This window comes from Passer montanus, unplaced genomic scaffold (genome assembly GCF_014805655.1).
Source record: "Passer montanus isolate IOZ18808 unplaced genomic scaffold, ASM1480565v1 scaffold9, whole genome shotgun sequence".
NCBI lineage: Eukaryota > Metazoa > Chordata > Aves > Passeriformes > Passeridae > Passer > Passer montanus.
In genome coordinates this window covers 16933671-16952364 of record NW_024374367.1, presented here as the reverse complement: position 1 = coordinate 16952364, position 18694 = coordinate 16933671, and the positions used below count along the sequence as shown (strand labels likewise).

Below are 18694 nucleotides of genomic sequence, written 5' to 3'. Positions count from 1 at the left end.
ATTGTTTTGTTAGCCCTCAGCTGCACTTGCTCTATCTATCTCATAGTGGGGAGCCCCAAACTGGCCACAGTGCTCCAGGTATCCTCAGGAGTGCTGAACAGAATGGAGTGGCCACTGCCACTGACCCAGCTGGTGTTCCTTGCCAGCAAAGCTGCTGGCTGTGTCAGGTAGAGGGAAGAAGGGCTCTTCTTAGCATCTCCGTGCTCAGAAGGGGTGTCCCTGCCAGTGGGAGGGATAAAATGTGGAGGGAAACAGCAAGCAGGGTTTTCTAAATCTGCTTTCTAAATTTTTCTTCAGATCCCTGAGAACTGCAGACCCAACATGGAAGAAGGAATTTCTTTGTTCTCCACCTTACTCAACAACAAGCACTTTCTCATTGTATTTGTCCATGCTCTTGAACAACAAAAGGATTTTGCTGTCAGAGACAGGTAAAAGCTCCAGAACTTGTCTGGGACTGTGTGTTTCAGTGGAAAGTTGGGTCACACTTGCCTACACATTTCTGTTAGAGATGGGTGGCTATAAACCCTGAAGAGCACTCGCTGATTTGGCTTGCCAGTAAGAGTGTGCAAGCTGAGCTGAGGTCCTGCAGCACTGAATGAGGGTTGGAACTTCCAACACCATTAAGAAGGCTCATGAAAATTGTCTGAAAGACTGCCTTTGTGTGTTGGGTATTTTAGTGCCAGTCAGCACTTCAGTCTTGTTGGACTGGGGCTTGAGTCCTGTATCATTCTGTGTTTCAGGTGTAACCTGGCCTCCCTGCTCACTATTGCCTTGCATGGGAAACTGGAGTATTACACCAGCATCATGAAGGACCTCTTGGTGGATCTAATAGATGCTTCAGCTTCCAAAAACCCCAAGCTTATGCTGAGGAGGACAGAATCTGTGGTGGAGAAGATGCTCACCAACTGGATGTCCATCTGCATGTACAGCTATCTCAGGGTAAGGGAACCAGTCCCTGCTGTGGTGGGTGCAGGGTCACCTCTGAGTGCAGCAGGGATGAGGGATGCGGGGCACAGCCTAGGACCTGACACTTGCTAGCAGTGCCGCTCAAATGGTCACTAACACTTGGCAAACTGAATGATTCAGGTGTAGGAAAGCAACCTGAAGTTCAGTTGCTTCTCCACTTCTGCCCAGGATTTTGGAGGGCTTAGTCTTTGTGGCAGGCCAGAGCACGGATCAGCATTTTCACTGTGCTTGAGAAGAGCCATAGGGGAGCTGAAAACCAGCCAGGGTGGCTGGAGGTTTTGGGGCCCTCCTGGTTATGAGCTGTTTCTGTGACAGGCTGGCACAGCCGTGCTGGCCAGTCAGTGTGTCTGTCCTGGGAGCCACGAGCTCAGAAGGGCTGAGGGCAGTGCAGCAGGGGCTGCTCTGTGTCGGTGCCCATGGGTGTGTGGGGCCTCTGATGCAGAGGAATCCTCGTGGTTCTGCACAAATCTGAGCAGGAGAGGTGGGGTGTCTGTCCCAGGAGGCTGACGGCCTTCTCTCAGTAATGAGCAGGAAAATGTTTGGCATCTCAGAGCCATCAGCAGTCCATCTGCTCAGTGCTTTATCTCCAACATTTGCCAGTTCTGTTTGGAATTCCCCAGATGAATTGAGCAATAACTTAATTGATTCCACAGCAGTTAATTGGAGGATACCCCATTATACCCGCGGGAAGAGCCTTGAAAAAGCCTTTGAAAAAATATCTTTTCCCAAAGTGTTGTCTACATCCACAGAAGTGGTTCTATATTGTCTTCATACATATTGTGATGTTTTCTGATTCCAGAGGATCACTTTTTGTCCTAAAGCTAGTGGTTTTGTAGTTCATAATCTTTCATTCTAGCTGACACAGTTAGCCAGTCAAATAAAGGAAGAGTTACTGGAGTGGATCAGGATGACTGTGCCAGTGTAGCCCAGCTATCTAGTCTGTAAGGATAGGAAAGAGGAAATTAGTAATTTTTTTTTAATCTTCAGATTTTGTGCCTGTAGTTAACCACTGGAGAAAAAAAAGTGCTGATTTTCCCTTTTGGGGAGGGGAGACCACATGTGAGGCATCTGATCCAGCTCCAGCTTGTGCTAAAAATGGACATTGTGCAAGAAGGCTTTCTCAGGGAAAAAAGAAAAAGAGGAAAGTGGAGCCTTATCACGTGGGCCTGAAGGCTTGAGCACATTACACGGCTCACTAGTGGCAGGAGCTCCACACACAGCACCGGGTGGGAGCTGCCCATTCCCGCAGGCTGCTCTGGGGCTGGGGGCTGTGAGCTGTGGCCATTCCCGGGTGGTCTGTGGCCATCCCTGGGGTCTGTGGCCATCCCGGGGGGCTGTGGCCATCCCTGGGGGGCTGTGGCCATCCCAGGGGGCTGTGGCCATCCCCAGGGGCTGTGGCCATCCTGGGGGGCTGTGGCCATCGCCAGGGCTGGGCAGTGCTGCTGTGAGCTGTGAGCTGGCTTCCCCCTGGCCCGCAGAGGGAGGACAGAACAGGGTATGGTGGGAGCAGGACTGTGAGGTCCTGTGAGGTGAGTGGCTCCTTTGCAAAGTCAGGCTGCTGGCTGAATGTGCATTTCCATCCACCTGCAGCAGGTTCTTGGCAGGGGCTAAGGCTACACATGGGTTTGCAGTCCCCTCCAGGCCTCCCATGCCCAGCCTGAAGCTGTGGCAGTGCAGAGCATCGCTGCAGCCTCTTTCCCATCTCTGAATGCAAATGCACAATGAAGTTGATTTCCAGGAGACTCTGATATCTCACATGCTCCACAGTGAGGGTGGGATCAGAGGAGACACTGAGCTGCTCCTGAAATATGAAAAGGGAAAATAATTGATCAGACAGGAGTGTCTGGACAGGAAATTTGTCCCAGGTGACACAAGTCCAGCTGTGCAAAGGGACAGGAGCTTGATCCAGATCAGCAGAGCTGGCATCTTCTCCACAATACAAATGAGGATGGAGCTGCTGTGGTGGAACAGACAGCACCTCCTTCCACACGGCTGGTGTCAGCTCAGGGCTGTGATTTAAATAGTAGCAATAGCCAAAGGCCTCCCATGTGCCTTGAGTTCCTAAGGATCAAACTCTGCTGCCTTCAGAGAGGCATTTCTTGGTTAAAAAGAAGGCTTGCCTGCTTGCCTGTAGCTCTGCTCTGTCAGACATGTGATGATGGGCCTGGTTTTCATTCCTGAATTATCCCCATTAATCACAATGTCTATTTGAAACAGCTGCTGTGAAAGTCCCCGCCGTTGTGCAGTGGAAAAATTCCAAGTGCTTGTATTTTCCCTTGTAAGTCAACGCTACATGCTCAAAACATTTGTTTCGCATTAATGCTCTGCCTAACAGCCCGTCCATTTGTGTTTTGGGGGAAAATGATTTGAAGGAGCTGTCTTCAGCTGGGAAAGAGCTGCTGGCCACAGGCATTTGTGGCCTGCACATGTGGAGGGCACCTGAAGGCGATGGAGTCCACTGGCAGGGGCTGGCTCAGTGTGAGAGGGGCTGGATCAGCTGGCAGGGGCTTGCTGCAGAGGGGCTCAGAGGTAACTTCCAGCATTTGCACAATCAGTGCAGAACTCTGTTTCTGCAGAACTGAGAATCGTAGATGAAATGGTGCACGTCTGTACTTTGTGCTACAGTTTTGGTGGAAAAAGCTTTAAAAGAAAGTCTTCTCTGTGAGCTACCATGGTGCCATTGTGCCTGGCTCCTAACAGGGTTGGGATGTTAAAGGAAAAGTAGGGTTCTGGAATTTGGCTTTTATGTCTGGGTCCAAGCTTACCCAAGTTTTGCATGTGGGATGGAGGTTTGGTTCTTCACAGAATGCAAACAGATAATTGTCCCAAAATTAGCAGGCACTTGGGATAAGCAGCTGTTTTCTGTGCTGTTCCCACCATAGGCTCACCAAAACATTTTGGAAATGGCTGTAGTGTGTTCCTGGGAGGACATCTATAATAACTTGTCAGAGTTGTGTTAATAGGGCAGCAGCATGTGAATCCAGTCTGTGCTCTAAACCTTTTTGTTTTCCCAAGCATATAAAAACGAAGCCCTCCCACGCTCCGTGTGCGTGGAACAGTTCAAGTCCTGCCAGCCTGAACTGTGCTTTCCATTACTGCAGTTATTTCAGTGCCCTGGGTGGCTTTAAGGGCCCATAACAGTTCAGTCAAAAATGAAAATGAAGTCTCATTAAAATACAGTCACAATAGGAGGAAAAAAAGGCCCCAGACTGTGTTTTTTTAAAGTATTTTTTTGTCCTGAATCAGCACTGATCTCTTCTGGTTAAACTTCCTTTCTCCTAACCAGCCAAGTCCAAAGACAGTTTTGATTCCTTTCCAGATGAGTTTTCCGAACAATGCTGGAGGTTTCACAAGTTTGCCATTTTATCTCTAGTCCCTGCCTGCCAGCCCATCTTTCCCTGCTTTGAAATTCGCTGTCTGATTAGCACTTTTGCAGATTTCCATAGCATCCCACAGTTCCTGAGCCTGAAAGCCAAAAGCCAAACAGAAATAGCATCTCGGCAGTGGAGCGCTGCCGCCGTGTCCCTGGGGCTGGCCTGGCCAAACCCTGCCCCTGCACCCTGCAGTGCCCCCAACGCTTCCAGGGCAGCCTCGTGTGAGCAGGAAGGTGCTGCAGGGTCAGCCCTGACCCGTGCAGCCCATGCTCTTTTCATACCAGCAGGACTCACCCTTTTTCGTGTTTTTGGCGACACTGCAGTCTCCCTGTGGCTGGAGCTGCCCACAGAGGGGATGGGAAGGCTCCAGAATCCAGCTCTGGGTTTAGCCTCAGGTTTGTCCCTGCTCACGTGTGACACAAACAGGGTTCCTGTTGGTAGCATGGCCAGTGTCAGGCACTGATGACCCCGTGTGCAGCCAGCCAGTGGTGTCTTGCAATTTGCAGTATGAGGGCAGTGGTACTGCAGCCCGAGGAGGTCTCCATGTCAGTGTTGTCCCCTTGTTATATCTTGCTTCTGCCTTTCTCTCCAAAATGAACTCTTTGTGTCTTCTGCACGTTCTTCACTCCTTGCGATCCTCAGCTTCTCCACCTCCTGGCTCCACAGCTTCCTCTACATTCTGACAGCCATGCCTTCCTGCCTTCCTGCCTTCCTGCATTCCGGCACCCGCAGCCCTGCTCCGAGCCCGTTTTGTGCTGCCTGCCCGCAGGAGCATTGCAGGAGTCATTAGACCCCTGCAGGAGCCCCAGGGAGCACCCCAGTGCTCATGAAGTTACCCTTGACAGGAAGTGAGTGCCCTGCTGGCACAGGCGGCGTGTGCCCACTGACAGCCCTGCTGCATCACCCTATCATCAACCGCACCAAATGCAGCGCATCCAAATTGACATCGAACTAATTGCTTGAGCAATTAGCAATTTTATAGGGCAATTAGAATAAAAGAATCACCAAGTTTTAATTAAGAAGCAGATTGAACAGGATTTAGCAGTTCCTAGCTGAGAAATATCAAAACCGTGGGGTATCTGTTGTCTTGAGCAGGCTCTCAGATGGCAGGCCCGTGTGTGCAGGGCGGAGGCTCAGAATACATAAATGTGCAGAATTTGCACTTGCCTCATTGGAAGGAAATTGAACGTGAACATTAGGGAGAATGGGATGTGCTCTACAGCTGAAGAGTTCCTTAAGAAAATAGCTTATGTTTCCCTTGCACATCAGTGCAGCAGGCAGAAGTGGCTCAGAAATTTGGCGTTAAACTGTGCAGCTGAATCACACCAGAAATAGATGCTCCCTGTTATATTCTTCATTCTTGCTACAGGACTGCCACAGTTCACCTCCCTCCCATGAACTTAGGAGTGATGAATGTAAGGAGTTAAATGGTGTGTTTGCTTGCTGTCACATGGGAACAGTTTGTTGACCTTGATCCTCTGTTTTGCTGTGATGAGGGCTCTGCTGTGGTATGAGAAGTATGAATGCTGGTTCCCAGAGCCACAGGCCCAGGCTGTGGGCTCACTCCCATGGAGTTCAGTGGCAAACCAGGCAGTGCAGTGAGGGGTTTGCCTGACACGTTCCTGAGAAAGCTGGGTGCCCAAATACCTCTGTTCTTGGATTTTTGTGCACACCAGCCCCATCATGCTGCTGAGTGCAGCATGTTGTACAGTCTGCACCCTGTCAGATTGCAGGAAGCATCTCTGTAGCACAGCATGCTCGATTCTCCCTGTTCCTGTGTAATTCACATGTAAATTAATGCACATTTGCATTTTGCTGAGTGTCATGTGTGCACGTCCCTGCTCAGCACAGCCATGCATATGCCCCTGCCTTCTGAGCAGCATCCTAGCTCTGCCCCTGAGGCAGCACAGGCTGGCACAGCCCGTCGGTGGCATTCCACAGCTCCAGTGCTTGCTGCAGACCTTGGATGGGGTATGTTGATGCTGACAGCTACAGCATCCCCAAAAACGGCCTGTGGCTGTTGTTGGCTGTTGTGTCCTCTTCCCCATCTGCGCTGTCACGCTGCCACGAGTCTGAAAACTTCTGAGCAGCCTCAGAGAGAGGCAAGTGGGAGCTGGGAGGCAGTGGCCCCCACCAGGTGTTGGCAGCACCTGGGGTGGGCTAGTCGTGCTCCCGGGTGTGGAGGCACCTTCACTGTCCACACAGCGCCTGTCCCTGCCGCGCTGCTGATGGACCTGGCACCACCAGGCCCGCTCTGCTGACTTGGCCTTCTTTCCTTTCCCCAGGAGACAGTTGGAGAGCCCTTCTTCCTGCTGATCTGTGCCATCAAACAGCAGATTAACAAGGGTTCCATCGATGCCATTACAGGGAAGGCCAGGTACACCCTGAATGAGGAGTGGCTGCTGAGGGAGAACATAGAGGCAAAGCCGAGGGTGAGTAGCCATGTGCTGGGGCTTCCCCAGAGCTGGGGTGAGAGGGAGATCCCTGCTCACAGCCTTCAGGTCTGCACAGCTGCTGAGAGAAGGTACCCAGACAAAAAGACGAGAGGGTTTCTTACAGAGTCCTTGCCCTGCAGCTTTGGGCTGCAACTGAGGCAGTGGCTGTGCCTCCCAGGTCTCTGAGCGGGTGGCTGTGGCAGCCTGGAGACCCTCACAGCCTGTCCACTGTCCAGGAGCTCTCAAGGGCTCCATGCACTGCAGCAGGCTCAGAGCTGGTTTAAGCAGTGGAGCTTGGCCCGTTGCATCAAGCAGAGGCTGAGCAATGAGCTCTGCTGGTCCCATTAGTCACCAGCTGGAGCCAAGCAAGTGAGGACATGGCTGGTGATGGGGGCTGACCCTTCCTCCTGCCTCGTGGTGATCAAACCCCATTACCAAGACAACATGAGAGGGGGCTGCTGTGTTCTCCCAGCTTGGTCAACAGAGCCCTCAGCCCCTGGGGCTGTAAATCAGTGCTTCTCATGCTGTAAAGCATCGATGGCCACATTAGTTCAGCCTGATTTCCATCAGCACGGGGCCCAGGGTGCACCAGCCAGAGCTGTGCAGACACCGCAGCTTCCAAGCGTTCTTGGGAGCCAGCAGAACCAGGCAGGCTGTCCCTGACAGAGCCTCTCCCTGCAGAACCTCAACGTCTCCTTCCAAGGCTGTGGGATGGACTCCCTGAGTGTCAGAGCCATGGACACGGACACACTGAGTCAAGTGAAAGAGAAAATTCTGGAGGCCTTCTGCAAGAACGTCCCCTACTCCCAGTGGCCAAGGGTGGAAGACGTTGACCTCGGTAAGGGCCAGGTGCAGGGGACCAGCCACTCTGTAAAAACAGGTGAAGCACCTAAAGCTGTGCTGTTGGTGCCTGTCAGAGCAGTGGGTGAAGCAGCACGGACAGGAGGGCAGACCTCAGGGCAGCCATTCCGTCCCAGACCCCCTGGCCCTGGCCTCCTTCGGGCTGGGCTCTCACTTCTGCCCTCTCTGTGTTCAGAGTGGTTCGCCACCAGCACTGACAGCTACATCCTGCGGGACCTCGACGACACCTCGGTGGTGGAGGACGGCAGGAAGAAACTCAACACACTGGCACATTACAAGGTAAAGCCAGACACCTCGGGGAGCCCTGCCTCCTCGGAGCCTGCCTGGCCTCCAGGGCCAGCTGCGTTCCCCTCCAAAGCGGGATCATCAGGAACAAGCAGAGAGGTTGCCATAGCTCCGTAAGAGCTTCCAGGGAATAGACATCTGCCCTGGCGAGAATCTCGTTAATATTGCAACACACAGAAACTAATTAACACTCTTCATGCAAAACAAGTTATTACTGACAACAGAAAGAGGGGGGGGAAAGCTCTTATTCCCAAGGGCCACCAGCCTGCCTGATTAGTATCACTGTGCTCTTGATCCGCACTCCTGCTGAAATTGCAGCTACAACTGTCAGAGCCTGCTCTGAGAGCATGGGGATACTCGAGGAAGTGAGGCCATAAATATGAGGAAACATGGTGAATCAGATTGTTTTCTTGACTGTTTTTCTGTTTAAAATTAAATGAAACCAGAAATACTTAACGATTTTCATATTCCCTGGTATGCCTGGAAGCGTAATCCTCCCTGGTGTGCGGCCGTGCCTGGAAAACAGAAGTGGAGCTGAGTGCTCACTGGCACGGTTATCGGGGCAGCAGCCGTGCTGCTGGCACGCTGCCCCCGAGCTGAGCACAGAGGCTGCGCCAGCCCCCGCCTGCCACCGCTCCCTTCTCGCCTTTGGGGAATGGCAAACCAGCCCCTGCACAGCCAAACTCTCCTTCCTCTTCAAATCACCTGGTGTCGACATCCAAAAATGCACCTTAGATACGTGTATTTGCCCAATTCCCATTGGGTTTGAGAGCCTCACTCTCTTGTAATTGTTTTGAAAATTCCCTTTCAGCATAATGGGGGACAGGGCAGGGCAGGTTCAGGGGATGTTTGTGGCAGAGCTATGATTGCACCAGCATCCCCCAGCTCCTGGGATGTCCACAGGAGCAGGGAGGCACTGATAAGGCCCCTATCATCAGGGTGTGCTCTTCCCTTCCTCCACAGATCCCTGAAGGAGCATCCCTGGCCATGAGTTTGACGGACAAGAAGGACACCACGCTGAGCAGAGGTAACATCTCTTCTTCCCTGCTGCTGATGACTGGGCATTGTCAGAGGGTTGTCTGTGGCTGGGGATGCTGGAAGACCCTGCCAGCCCCCGTTCCTGGGCGCTGTGGATGCAGTGACTCCGAACATGTGCTATCCAATCTCCTCCCTCTGCCTCATGGGGCGGAGGGTGCTCTCCCAGCCCTCAAGGTGTTTGCACCTTCCATCTCACACCCTCACTGGGAGCTGGCATCCAATCTGTGCTGACAGAGTGAGAAAAAGGAAGAATCTGAAATCACTTGGTTGAAAAAGTCCTCTCCCTCCCAGTTACGTATATTCAGTCCCTTGCCAGTGCATTTCTAGGTTTCAGGCTGTGCAGAGTAAAAACAGACCAAGTGAGACAAAAATCCACATTAAACAAGGAATTTCAAGCCCTGTTTCCAGGCTGCCTCCAGAGAGCCTGGCTCGCCTGCTGTGGCAGGGAGCTGCTTGGCACTGAGCTGCCCTGATGCTGAGGCTCGGGATAATCCCAGGAGTGGCACAATGGGGCACAGCAGGGCGTCACGGTGCAGGAGTGCCCCTGTGCTCACCCTGCTCTGTGCCCTCTTGGGGCTCTTAAAACATCCCTTGGGACACCTCAGGTGCACCTTAAATACTTCCTAGGGTACTTTGCCATGAGCCTGATAATGCAATAAACAACCCCCAAAACAGGAGAAATGCTGAGATCATTTGTGGGTGAGAATGCTAGCTTGGTGTTGGGATTCTTGGGGTTCAGATGCCTCTTGACATGAAGGTCACCAGTGGAGGTGGATTTCAGTTTGAGTCCCCCTGACTGAGCCACTGTGTCTCTCTTCTTCTTCACAGTGAAGGATTTGGACACTGAAAAGTACTTCCACTTGGTAAGTATCCCTCTCCTGGCTGCAGGGATGATGGCTGCATGTGGGGGCTGCTGATATTAACTTAAATTATGTCTGTGGGCTGTAGTGCCGGATGTGATGAACAAGCTGCAGCAGGGCTCATTAGTTCTCTTCAGCAGGGTTCGAAGAGGCGCAGAAAGGTGATCTGTAGATAAAAAGCTTTATCTGTAGACAAACTGAGGGACATGATAAAGGATCACTGGGATGGCAGAGAAATTGCCGTGTCCGATCGAGCTGCTGGCAGCCAGGGAGAGCTCAGGGGCGAGGTCAGAGCGTGGCAGGCACAGTGTCAGTGGTGGCGTCTGCGACACCTCGGCTGTCACCTGCTGGGAGCTCCTGGCACCCCGCCTGCTTCCCGGGCTGAGCAGGTCCGGGGGTTCCTGCTGCTGCGCCGTGCTGGAAGTGCCAAGTGCTAAATGCTGCTAAAAGCTGTTATGAAAAAAGGTGTTATGGACAACAACAATATTTTATAGCCTGGTTTGAGGCTTTTTTTTTCTCCGCAAGCATTTCCATGCTCAAGTAGAAGCACACACACATGCAGAGCAAGGAGGGAGAAGGGATGGGAAACCAACTGTTCACATGTGAAACAATGCCAAGATGGATGTCAGTTGCTTGCTTTGTCATTTTAGAGAGTAATTCACTGACCCAACCAGTGAATATTAATTTTTGTTTTGAAAAAGCCAGCAATTCCTACATACTGTCCTTTTTCCAAATCCAAGGAAAGCTGGTTTCTGCAGAAGCCATGTGCACTGCTGCTGGGAGCCTGAGGTGCAGCCCAGCCCAGGGGGGCAGGCAGGCCAGCGTGCAGAGGAAGATGGATGGGTTAATTTCCTTCATCTAGGATGAGAGAGGCAATAAAGAGCACAGGAGAAACAAATGTCATACAACTGAATATTATGGATCACTTTTTTAAAGCCATATAAGGGTGTGTTTATAAAGCAGTAACCGCTTTTTAATTGAATTTTATATGTGGTTAAAATTCTATGCTGAAAGGAAAATTTAGTGGGACGCTTTCAGGGAAGAGTGCTCTGACCATGTGCTTTATCTGGAACCAGGTTCTCCCAACTGACGAATCAGTGGAACACAAGAAGTCCCACAGACAGAGCCATAGGAAGAAGGTTCTTCCAGAGATCTACCTGACACGGCTGCTCTCCACCAAGGTAGGAGCTGGGCTGCCCCCGTTCTTGGCAGGTGGGATTGTTTGCAGTCTGCTGGGAGAAGCCTGCTCCAGGGAAGGAGTGCTGCAGGGCTGGTTGCTCCCCGAAGGCAGTGGGACTGCTCTGGGTGGCTGGAGCATGTTTAGTGAGGCTGTCGGCTCCTCGGGGTCCCTCCAGCTTCCCCAGCTCATCCTTGCTGCTGTGTGATGCTCCCCATGATTTCTCTGTGATGGACTGGGGTCTGTGCAGACAAAAGGGATTCTGGCTGCCTCAGGGCTCGAGATGCAAAGCTGAGACCTGAACCCATCTCCCCAGAAAGAGATGCTGCTGGGACAGGAGATGGAGATGCTCAGCTGTGGCAGCAAGAGAAATGTCTGTGTGATCTGAGGTCAGATGTGGCCCATCTTTAATCCCAGCATGGTGCCTCACTGAAGCAAAGATCACAGGGATGGCCAGCAGTCTCTGGTCTTCTCTGTCTGTGGAGTACAGAACAAGCACAGATGTGAGATCCCAGCAGTAAGAAAGAAAATCTCCATGCCAAAAGAAATTAACCCCAAATGCAAGTTTATTATATCACTATCCACAAACAAACTGTTCCCTCCCTGCTTTGGCATCCCCTCTCTCTTCTGATTTATCCAACTGGCAGCAAAGGGTTCCCCTAGTGTGCAGCAGCCACAGCCCCTCTGCTGTTCTCCTGGGCTTGGGTGCTGCTGCTCTCCCCAGGATCCACTGTGTCCTTGTCCTGCAGGGGACACTCCAGAAGTTCCTGGATGACTTGTTCAAAGCCATTCTCAGTATCCGAGACGATAAACCACCCGTGGCTGTGAAGTATTTCTTTGACTTCCTAGAGGAACAGGCAGAGAAGAGAGGGATCACAGACCCTGACACTCTGCACATCTGGAAGACCAACAGGTTTGGAAAAGGAAATCCTTCTTTTCTTCCTTCCATCTCTTGGGAGCAGCAGTTGCAAAACCCTGTGTCCTGGACTAATCATTAGATTGCTAAAAGTAGAAGAGGGACTTGGAAAACAGGGAGGGTGGCAGAGAGGGCTGTGAAAGATGAAGCCAAACACAGGATTGGAGAGCTTTGAACAAATATGAAGCCCAGGGGAACAGTGAGCTGAAAGAGGAGGCATGGGCAGACAAAGGGCCGAAAGAACTGGCACACACAAATAATGAAAGGAGAAATAGGATGATGGCAGACAGCAATGGTGTCAGCTGCAAGCACTGGAGATCTGAGACAGAGTCCAAGACCATGTCAGGTCTTAAAAACATCATGGAAATTTTAAAACCGCATATTTGGATCCTTTTCAATTGCTTTTCTGCCTTTTCAGCCCTTTAGTGGCACTTTTCCTGCTTATGTCTGTAAGCAGGCTGAGTCTCCAGGGTGTTCAGGGGACTCTGGGAGCTGCTGCTGGGACAGTGGCTGCTGGTGGCACTGCAGCAGTGGCACCAGCTGGAGTGGTGCTGAGGGACACGAGCAGCAGGAATGGGGTGGAGGAGCCAAAGTGAAGGGGAAATAGTGCAGGAAAGAAGCCAGAGGACTTAAATGGAGAGAGCAGGGAGCTCGGAGAGAGTGTCAAGGAGAAGCTCAGCAGTTTGGAGACTGTGGAGACAGGACCTGTTTCCAGCCCAATGTGTGAAAACTAAAACCAAATTTTGCTGGGAAAGCAGGCATGCAGATACAGCAATTGGGCAACAGATTTGCCTACCCTTTTCTACCTTCACTGGCCTGTAGAGCCAAGACTTACAGTGGTTTTCACCTCTCAGCTGCTGTGGAGGGTAGGAAGGGTAAGCAACAGACTGGAGCTGTGTTGTGGCAAGTCAGCAGTGAAGTAGCTGAAGGAGAAAATGATGCGAGAACAGAAAAAGAGACAGATGAAACGCATTTTTTGGGGCTCACTGTCAGAACCAGATGATGGGTTAGTGTCAGGAAAGAGGGAAAAGGAGGTGACACCATTGCTCCAAACAACAGCAAGTGGGAAGCCTGACTCAACAGACCCACACAGGCAAAGCTGCTGGTGCCTCTCTGGGCCTGCAGCTGCTGGGAGCTGCTAAAGGAGCAGGGGCATGTGCGTGCCTAGAGAAGGCCACGTGTGCCACGTCCTCCAGCCTGAAAAAATGTCGTGAGGGTGAAGGTGTGTCCCTGCCCCTCTATCAAGGCAGGGATCTGTACCAGGGGTGATTAAATAGCAGAACTCATTTCCTCAGCTTCCCTCTCTGCTACTCCCTTTCTATGTTCACCTTTCCTGCATTTCCGACCCTCTTCCTCTGGTACACAAAAATCCATCTCGTGCATGTCCCCGGATCCTTCCCTTTGCAGCCTACCGCTGAGGTTTTGGGTCAACATCCTGAAAAACCCGCAGTTTGTGTTCGACATCGACAAGACAGACCACATCGACGCCTGCCTGTCAGTGATCGCCCAGGCCTTCATCGATGCCTGCTCGCTCTCCGACCTGCAGCTGGGCAAGGTACCTGCAGCCCAGGCTCCTCTCAGCAGCCTCAGACAGGGACCCAGGCTGGGCAGGGGCTGCCAGAAGTCACCAGCCACAGTGGCTGTGCCCAGCGTGCCCAGAGGCTGGTGGGCTCAGCACACCCGTGGGGGAGCTGAGCCTGCTCCAAGCAAGCACAGGGCTCCAAGCCCCCGGCCCCACACACAGCCCCTAAGGCTGGCAGGCAGGAAGACGTCCCATGTGCATGTTCTCTTTTCTCCCACTGCCTTGGCTGAGCACAGTGCTGACATTTGAAACTTCCTGGCATAAAAAAGTTCTATTAAGAAATGCTGTAAGTCACCCCCACTCTGCCCCCCACCCCAGAGGCTGGCGGTGACAGTGTGTGACTTGGGGGACACCCTGCAGTGAGGGGGTGGGCGCTGCACCCCCAGCCCCAGAGCTGCAGGAAGCCTTTGTTGGGAGAGGTTAATGCTGGAGGAAGATCTAATGAGCGCTTGAGTTTTTGTTTGTTTGGGTTTTGGTCTTTTTTTCGCATGTGTTATGAAACACCTACAATTTGTCCTTGTCAAGTGGCAGATGAGGGGAAGAGGGGTCAGCTGGAGTCAGACAGCAGATGGAAACACTTCTCTGGAATACAATAGTATAAGTGAATGAATTGTTGAGTAATGTGGGAAGAATAAATCCCCAGCATAAAAATCAGCTTGCATGTACACGCAGTGTTTCACTGAGCATTTTCCAGACCGGATTCTTCCCTTGGTTTCAGCACGTTGCTCTCAATACTGCAAATGTGAGAGCAGACTCAGTCCACACATCGACAGTGCACAAGCGGTTAAGAAACCAGTGCCCATCTTTTCATCATAGATACAAATCAGACACAAATTAAAAAATAACTTAGAAAAGAGGAAGCATGGTTTTCCTTCATGTTTCCAAGGAAAAAAAAAATGCTGTGAGCAGGCTGTCTGTAAGTTGGCCATAGTCTCACAATGACTTGTCACTGGGTTTGAAAATAAACTGCTGTGGGATCTGGTGCCCGTTTCCTGTTCCCCTGCAGCACTAGCCAAGCTACAGATTGCAGCAGCAGATTGGAGTCACCCCGGGCTCCCCTATTCCTGCCTGACAGAGCCAAGCATGCTGCCCGTGGGCAGAACCCACCACTCTGTGCCATCAGCAGGGCCCCTCCCCTCTCCACCTGTCAGAGCACTGGGGAGCAGTCCCCCACATGTGTCAGGGTGGCAGGACAGGACGTGGTGATCTCACTCCCTTTGGTGTCCCCAAGCCTGGGGCCATTCCCTTTGGGGATGCAACACGAGGCTAGTCAGCCAAGTTCATTCCTGGGGTAATGAAATCAGGAGGGCAGGATTGCCTTGAGGTTAAAATTATTCATGCTGTGTTTGCAAGGAGGGCAGCAGGGTTGTGCCTCCACTGGTACAACCCAGTTGTGTGGCTGGGAGGTTAAGGCTGCTGTCTCCAAGCTGACATTAATCAAGAGAATTCAGTATTCTCTGTTAATTACTTTACATGCACTCAATTTAGGCCAGGCAGGCTGGATTAGCCAATGCAAAATAAATCAAAGCTACATGAAAAATCCAAAAGCAACATTTCAGCTGACGAAGTTCAACTTGTAAGATAGCTTTGTTCTTTAGCTTAAATCAATGTGGCTACTCAAGAAACCCCAGCAACTACAGCCCTTCCCTTGTTGCCAATTTCCACATGCAGCACCACAGAGCCCAAGTGTTTGATGTGGCACAGGTGTGCTACCTCACCTGCAGAGCATCCCCTGGCTGTAAGCAGCAGCTACGTGCAGAAGCCCTTCCCTTGTTGCCAATTTCCACGTACAGCACCACAGAGCCCAAGTGTTTGATGTGTCACAGGTGTGCTACCTCACCTGCAGAGCATCCCCTGGCTGTAAGCCACCCTGCCTGATGCTGGGTGTGCTTTTAGCCTGCATTTGCTGCAAATTAAAACACACCCACCACCCCCCTCACTGGCATTGAGCTGATGGATGTCCAGCTCATGCAAGGGCAGCAGGATGGTGCTGTGTCTGCACATGGTGCCCATCCACAGAGCCCTGATGTGTCTCAGCCGTTCTGCCATGAGCTGTTCCATGCCTCGGTGCTGTCTGGCACCACAGTCCTCCCTGGTGACAGCTGGGACCAAAGGCAAAGCTGTCCCCTGCACCCAGCTGCAGCTGTGGTTCCTCTCTGGTGTTGGTGCTTTGGTCTGAAAAGAGGATAACGTTTGCAGCTGGGAACAGCCCAGTGCCTGAGTTCAGTGTCTCACCCTAGGACTCCCCGACCAACAAACTGCTGTATGCCAAGGAGATCCCCGAGTACCGGAAGATAGTGCAGAGATACTACAAGCAAATCCACGACATGCCCCCTCTGAGTGAGCAGGAGATGAACGCCCACCTGGCCGAGGAGTCTCGGGTAAGCGGGGGGAGAGGATGGGGTTGAGTCTGCAGGCTCAGTGTCCTGCTGGAGCCTGGCAACAGCAGGGGATGCACATAGGCTGCAATCAGCTACTGCTTAAATGCTGGAAGGAGCACACAAGAAAGGATATTTTTCCTGAAACTTCCACACATAAACTTCATCTGACCTAATTCCAAGCATCTTCAATTACTGCCAGAGCTGCAGTAAAGACCCATGAGTTTGCTTGAGCCTAACTAGCTCTGGCACCACTGGGAGTTGAGAGCAAAATTCAGTGCCAAAAAGCCAGGAAGTTTGGACAAGGATTTTTGCAGTCCCGCAGCCACCCAGCCAGCTGGCTCCCAGGCACAACTGTCAGGGGCAGCCCTGAGTCCCAGGCAGCCAGCCCTGGTACCAGCCTCAAGAGCTGGCAGCCACAGTCCAGATCAGAGTCCTGCCAGAGATGCACCACAGGTTTCTCAAAATCAAACCTTCTCGCCAGGGTGTTTTAGCTTTGGGCACCAAGCAGGATTTTTCTGCATGGTCCCCTCCTGTGAAATGGCTTTGGGCACAGAGGGATATGCAGTGCTGCCCAATGTGGGTATTTACAGCTGGCTTTGAAAAGACCAAGACCCATCCTGATGCAAGCAAATACACCTTCCTTAAAAATCCAGCTGTACCAATAAAGCCAAGCACAACCTGCTTTTACCACAGTCAGTCCCAGCTGGCTGTGCTGGAACTCACGTGCTCCATCCTGCTAATATTGTCCCCTCTCTTTTCTGTCTTTATAAAGAAATACCGAAATGAGTTCAACACCAATGTCGCCATGGCTGAGATATACAAATACGCCAAGAGATACCGCTCCCAGGTGAGTGGGGCTGACAGCACGTGGGCTCTGCTCTGCCTGGCAAGGGAGGAACCACCCTGCAGTAACCCCGCAGGCAGACACCTGCATCCAGTCCCACAGAGCAGGATTGTTGGGGTGTGCATAACTGCAGATCATATGTAATAGATGCATAAGCAGATGCACCTACTCTCTGTCCCTTGGCTGGCAACTTCTCGGAAGAGAAGGCTGACTATTCACAGCTGATCTTAATGGCATTTGGCTGGGCTGAAGAAGGGCTGCCAGATGTACAGACCTTTTCAGGAGAGCAAAACATACAGATAAGGTCACCCCCAAATTAACTTGTGCCTGCTGTCCCCACCCCATTGAGGCAGTGGCCCTGGCTGGCTCCTGCTACAGCCTGTGGGCTGGTGCTGTGCCCTCAGCTCTATTACAGCAGTGCATTTTTGTCATGTATCACTCCACTCCTAGCCCTGAGCAGGGACCCCAGGACAGCAGGGGTACCAGGGGTGCGAGCATGGGGGCTGTGGGGCTGGGTGGGCTCTCGCCTTTGGAGCTCTGGCTGGAATTTGGGCTCCAGAGGTCTGGTGGGGTGAGCTGGGCTGGCAGGTGGGCACCCCACACTGCCTCAGCACCCTGCCTGCCTGTGTCTCCCACAGATCGTGGCCGCCCTGGACGCAAACCCCACGACAAAGCGCACCCAGCTCCAGCACAAATTTGAGCAAGTGATTGCTCTCATGGAGGACAACATCTATGAGTCCTGCAGTGAAGCCTAGGCTGGCTGCAGCCCTAGAAGTGACCTTTCTTGCAGCACAGTGCCGCAAGGGACCCTGCCTTCAGCCGCAGGCATACCTTGGTCATACTCAAACCAGCCTTGTGGAGGGGGTGGGCCTGGCCCACAAGTTTGCCTCACTTCACAAGAAGCCACAAGACACCTTTCCGAGCAGCTAAAACTCTTCTGGTCTGCACTGTGGCACCCATAATTTATTTGCTCTTGCCAGCCAGAAATGGAGTCATGACCCTTGTGGCAAGCTCAGTTCACCACTTTCCCCTTGGTCAGCACCCAAGCTGTCAGCACTCCGTGCATCCCTGTGTGTGGTTCCTTGGGACGGGGCTGCAGAGGCTGGAACAGACACAAAGCAGAAGGGTCACCTCAGGGAGTAATGACCACAGACAGCAAAGACCATCATAGCCTGAGCTCCCACGCCATCCCTCCAACATACTTGTTTTTCCAACATCAGGGACTCTTATCAGCTGTTCACTATCTGCTGCATTCTGTGTATATTTGTGCCTTTTAATTTTTGTACTGTATGTGTAAACATTACCACTCCTCCATCTGAGACTTGGGCAACACAGGGAACTCGAGGCTGAGACAAAGCAGTTGCTTCCCAAGCAGCTAAGGCAAGGTGAAAGCACTTTATCCCTAATGGAGGCAGCCGTTTGGGAGCTGCAGGGAGCCCAGTGTGTGCTAGCATGGAAGGGCTGTTCCCCCTTGCCTGGGCTCTCGTGTGTGGCTGGAGCACAGAGGGGAGGTGGGCACTCACCAGCCCACCAGCCGTGGCGCAGCGCGTGGGGAAGGACCTGCCCCTCTGCTGCCCACCACGCTGGCTCCACACGTGTCCATGGCACTGCAGACCTCAGCCCTGTGACGCTGCTCGTGTCCTGAGCCTGCTGGCAGCCCTGACAGCGGTGCTGCTCCTGCCCTGGGCCTGCTGGCAGCCCTGACAGCGGCCTCAGGCCACGCGCAGGCCAAACACCTGACAGCACTGCCTCTGCCTCTCCCTGTGATCATCACCAAACACGAGGCCAGGCCTGCAGAGGTGTCTCCTAAAGCAGCTTATTCTGCTTGCTTTGGGCCCAGCCCTGTGGCTGGTACCTGAGAGCAGCACGGCAGCGGGCTTGGCTGCATGGCCAGCCTGTTTTCAGCCCTTAAGGGCAGAGGGACAGGGCCCAACTGCTGCCAGCCCAGCAGTGACACAGGCCAGCAGAGCATCTC

At 52.5% G+C, this 18694-nt stretch overlaps 1 protein-coding gene across 1 annotated transcript in view; it reads left to right on the top strand.

Moving 5' to 3' along the window:
- Nucleotides 1-17474, top strand: part of PLXND1 (plexin D1) — a 66487-nt gene extending 49013 nt beyond the window's left edge. The window contains 13 exon segments of the mRNA XM_039695535.1: nucleotides 298-428; nucleotides 741-939; nucleotides 6626-6772; nucleotides 7457-7613; nucleotides 7812-7915; nucleotides 8885-8948; nucleotides 9788-9822; nucleotides 10896-11000; nucleotides 11746-11909; nucleotides 13320-13467; nucleotides 15735-15875; nucleotides 16648-16722; nucleotides 17358-17474. Coding sequence (XP_039551469.1) covers nucleotides 298-428; nucleotides 741-939; nucleotides 6626-6772; nucleotides 7457-7613; nucleotides 7812-7915; nucleotides 8885-8948; nucleotides 9788-9822; nucleotides 10896-11000; nucleotides 11746-11909; nucleotides 13320-13467; nucleotides 15735-15875; nucleotides 16648-16722; nucleotides 17358-17474 — 1587 coding nt within the window.
- Nucleotides 17475-18694: the final 1220 nt, after the last annotated feature.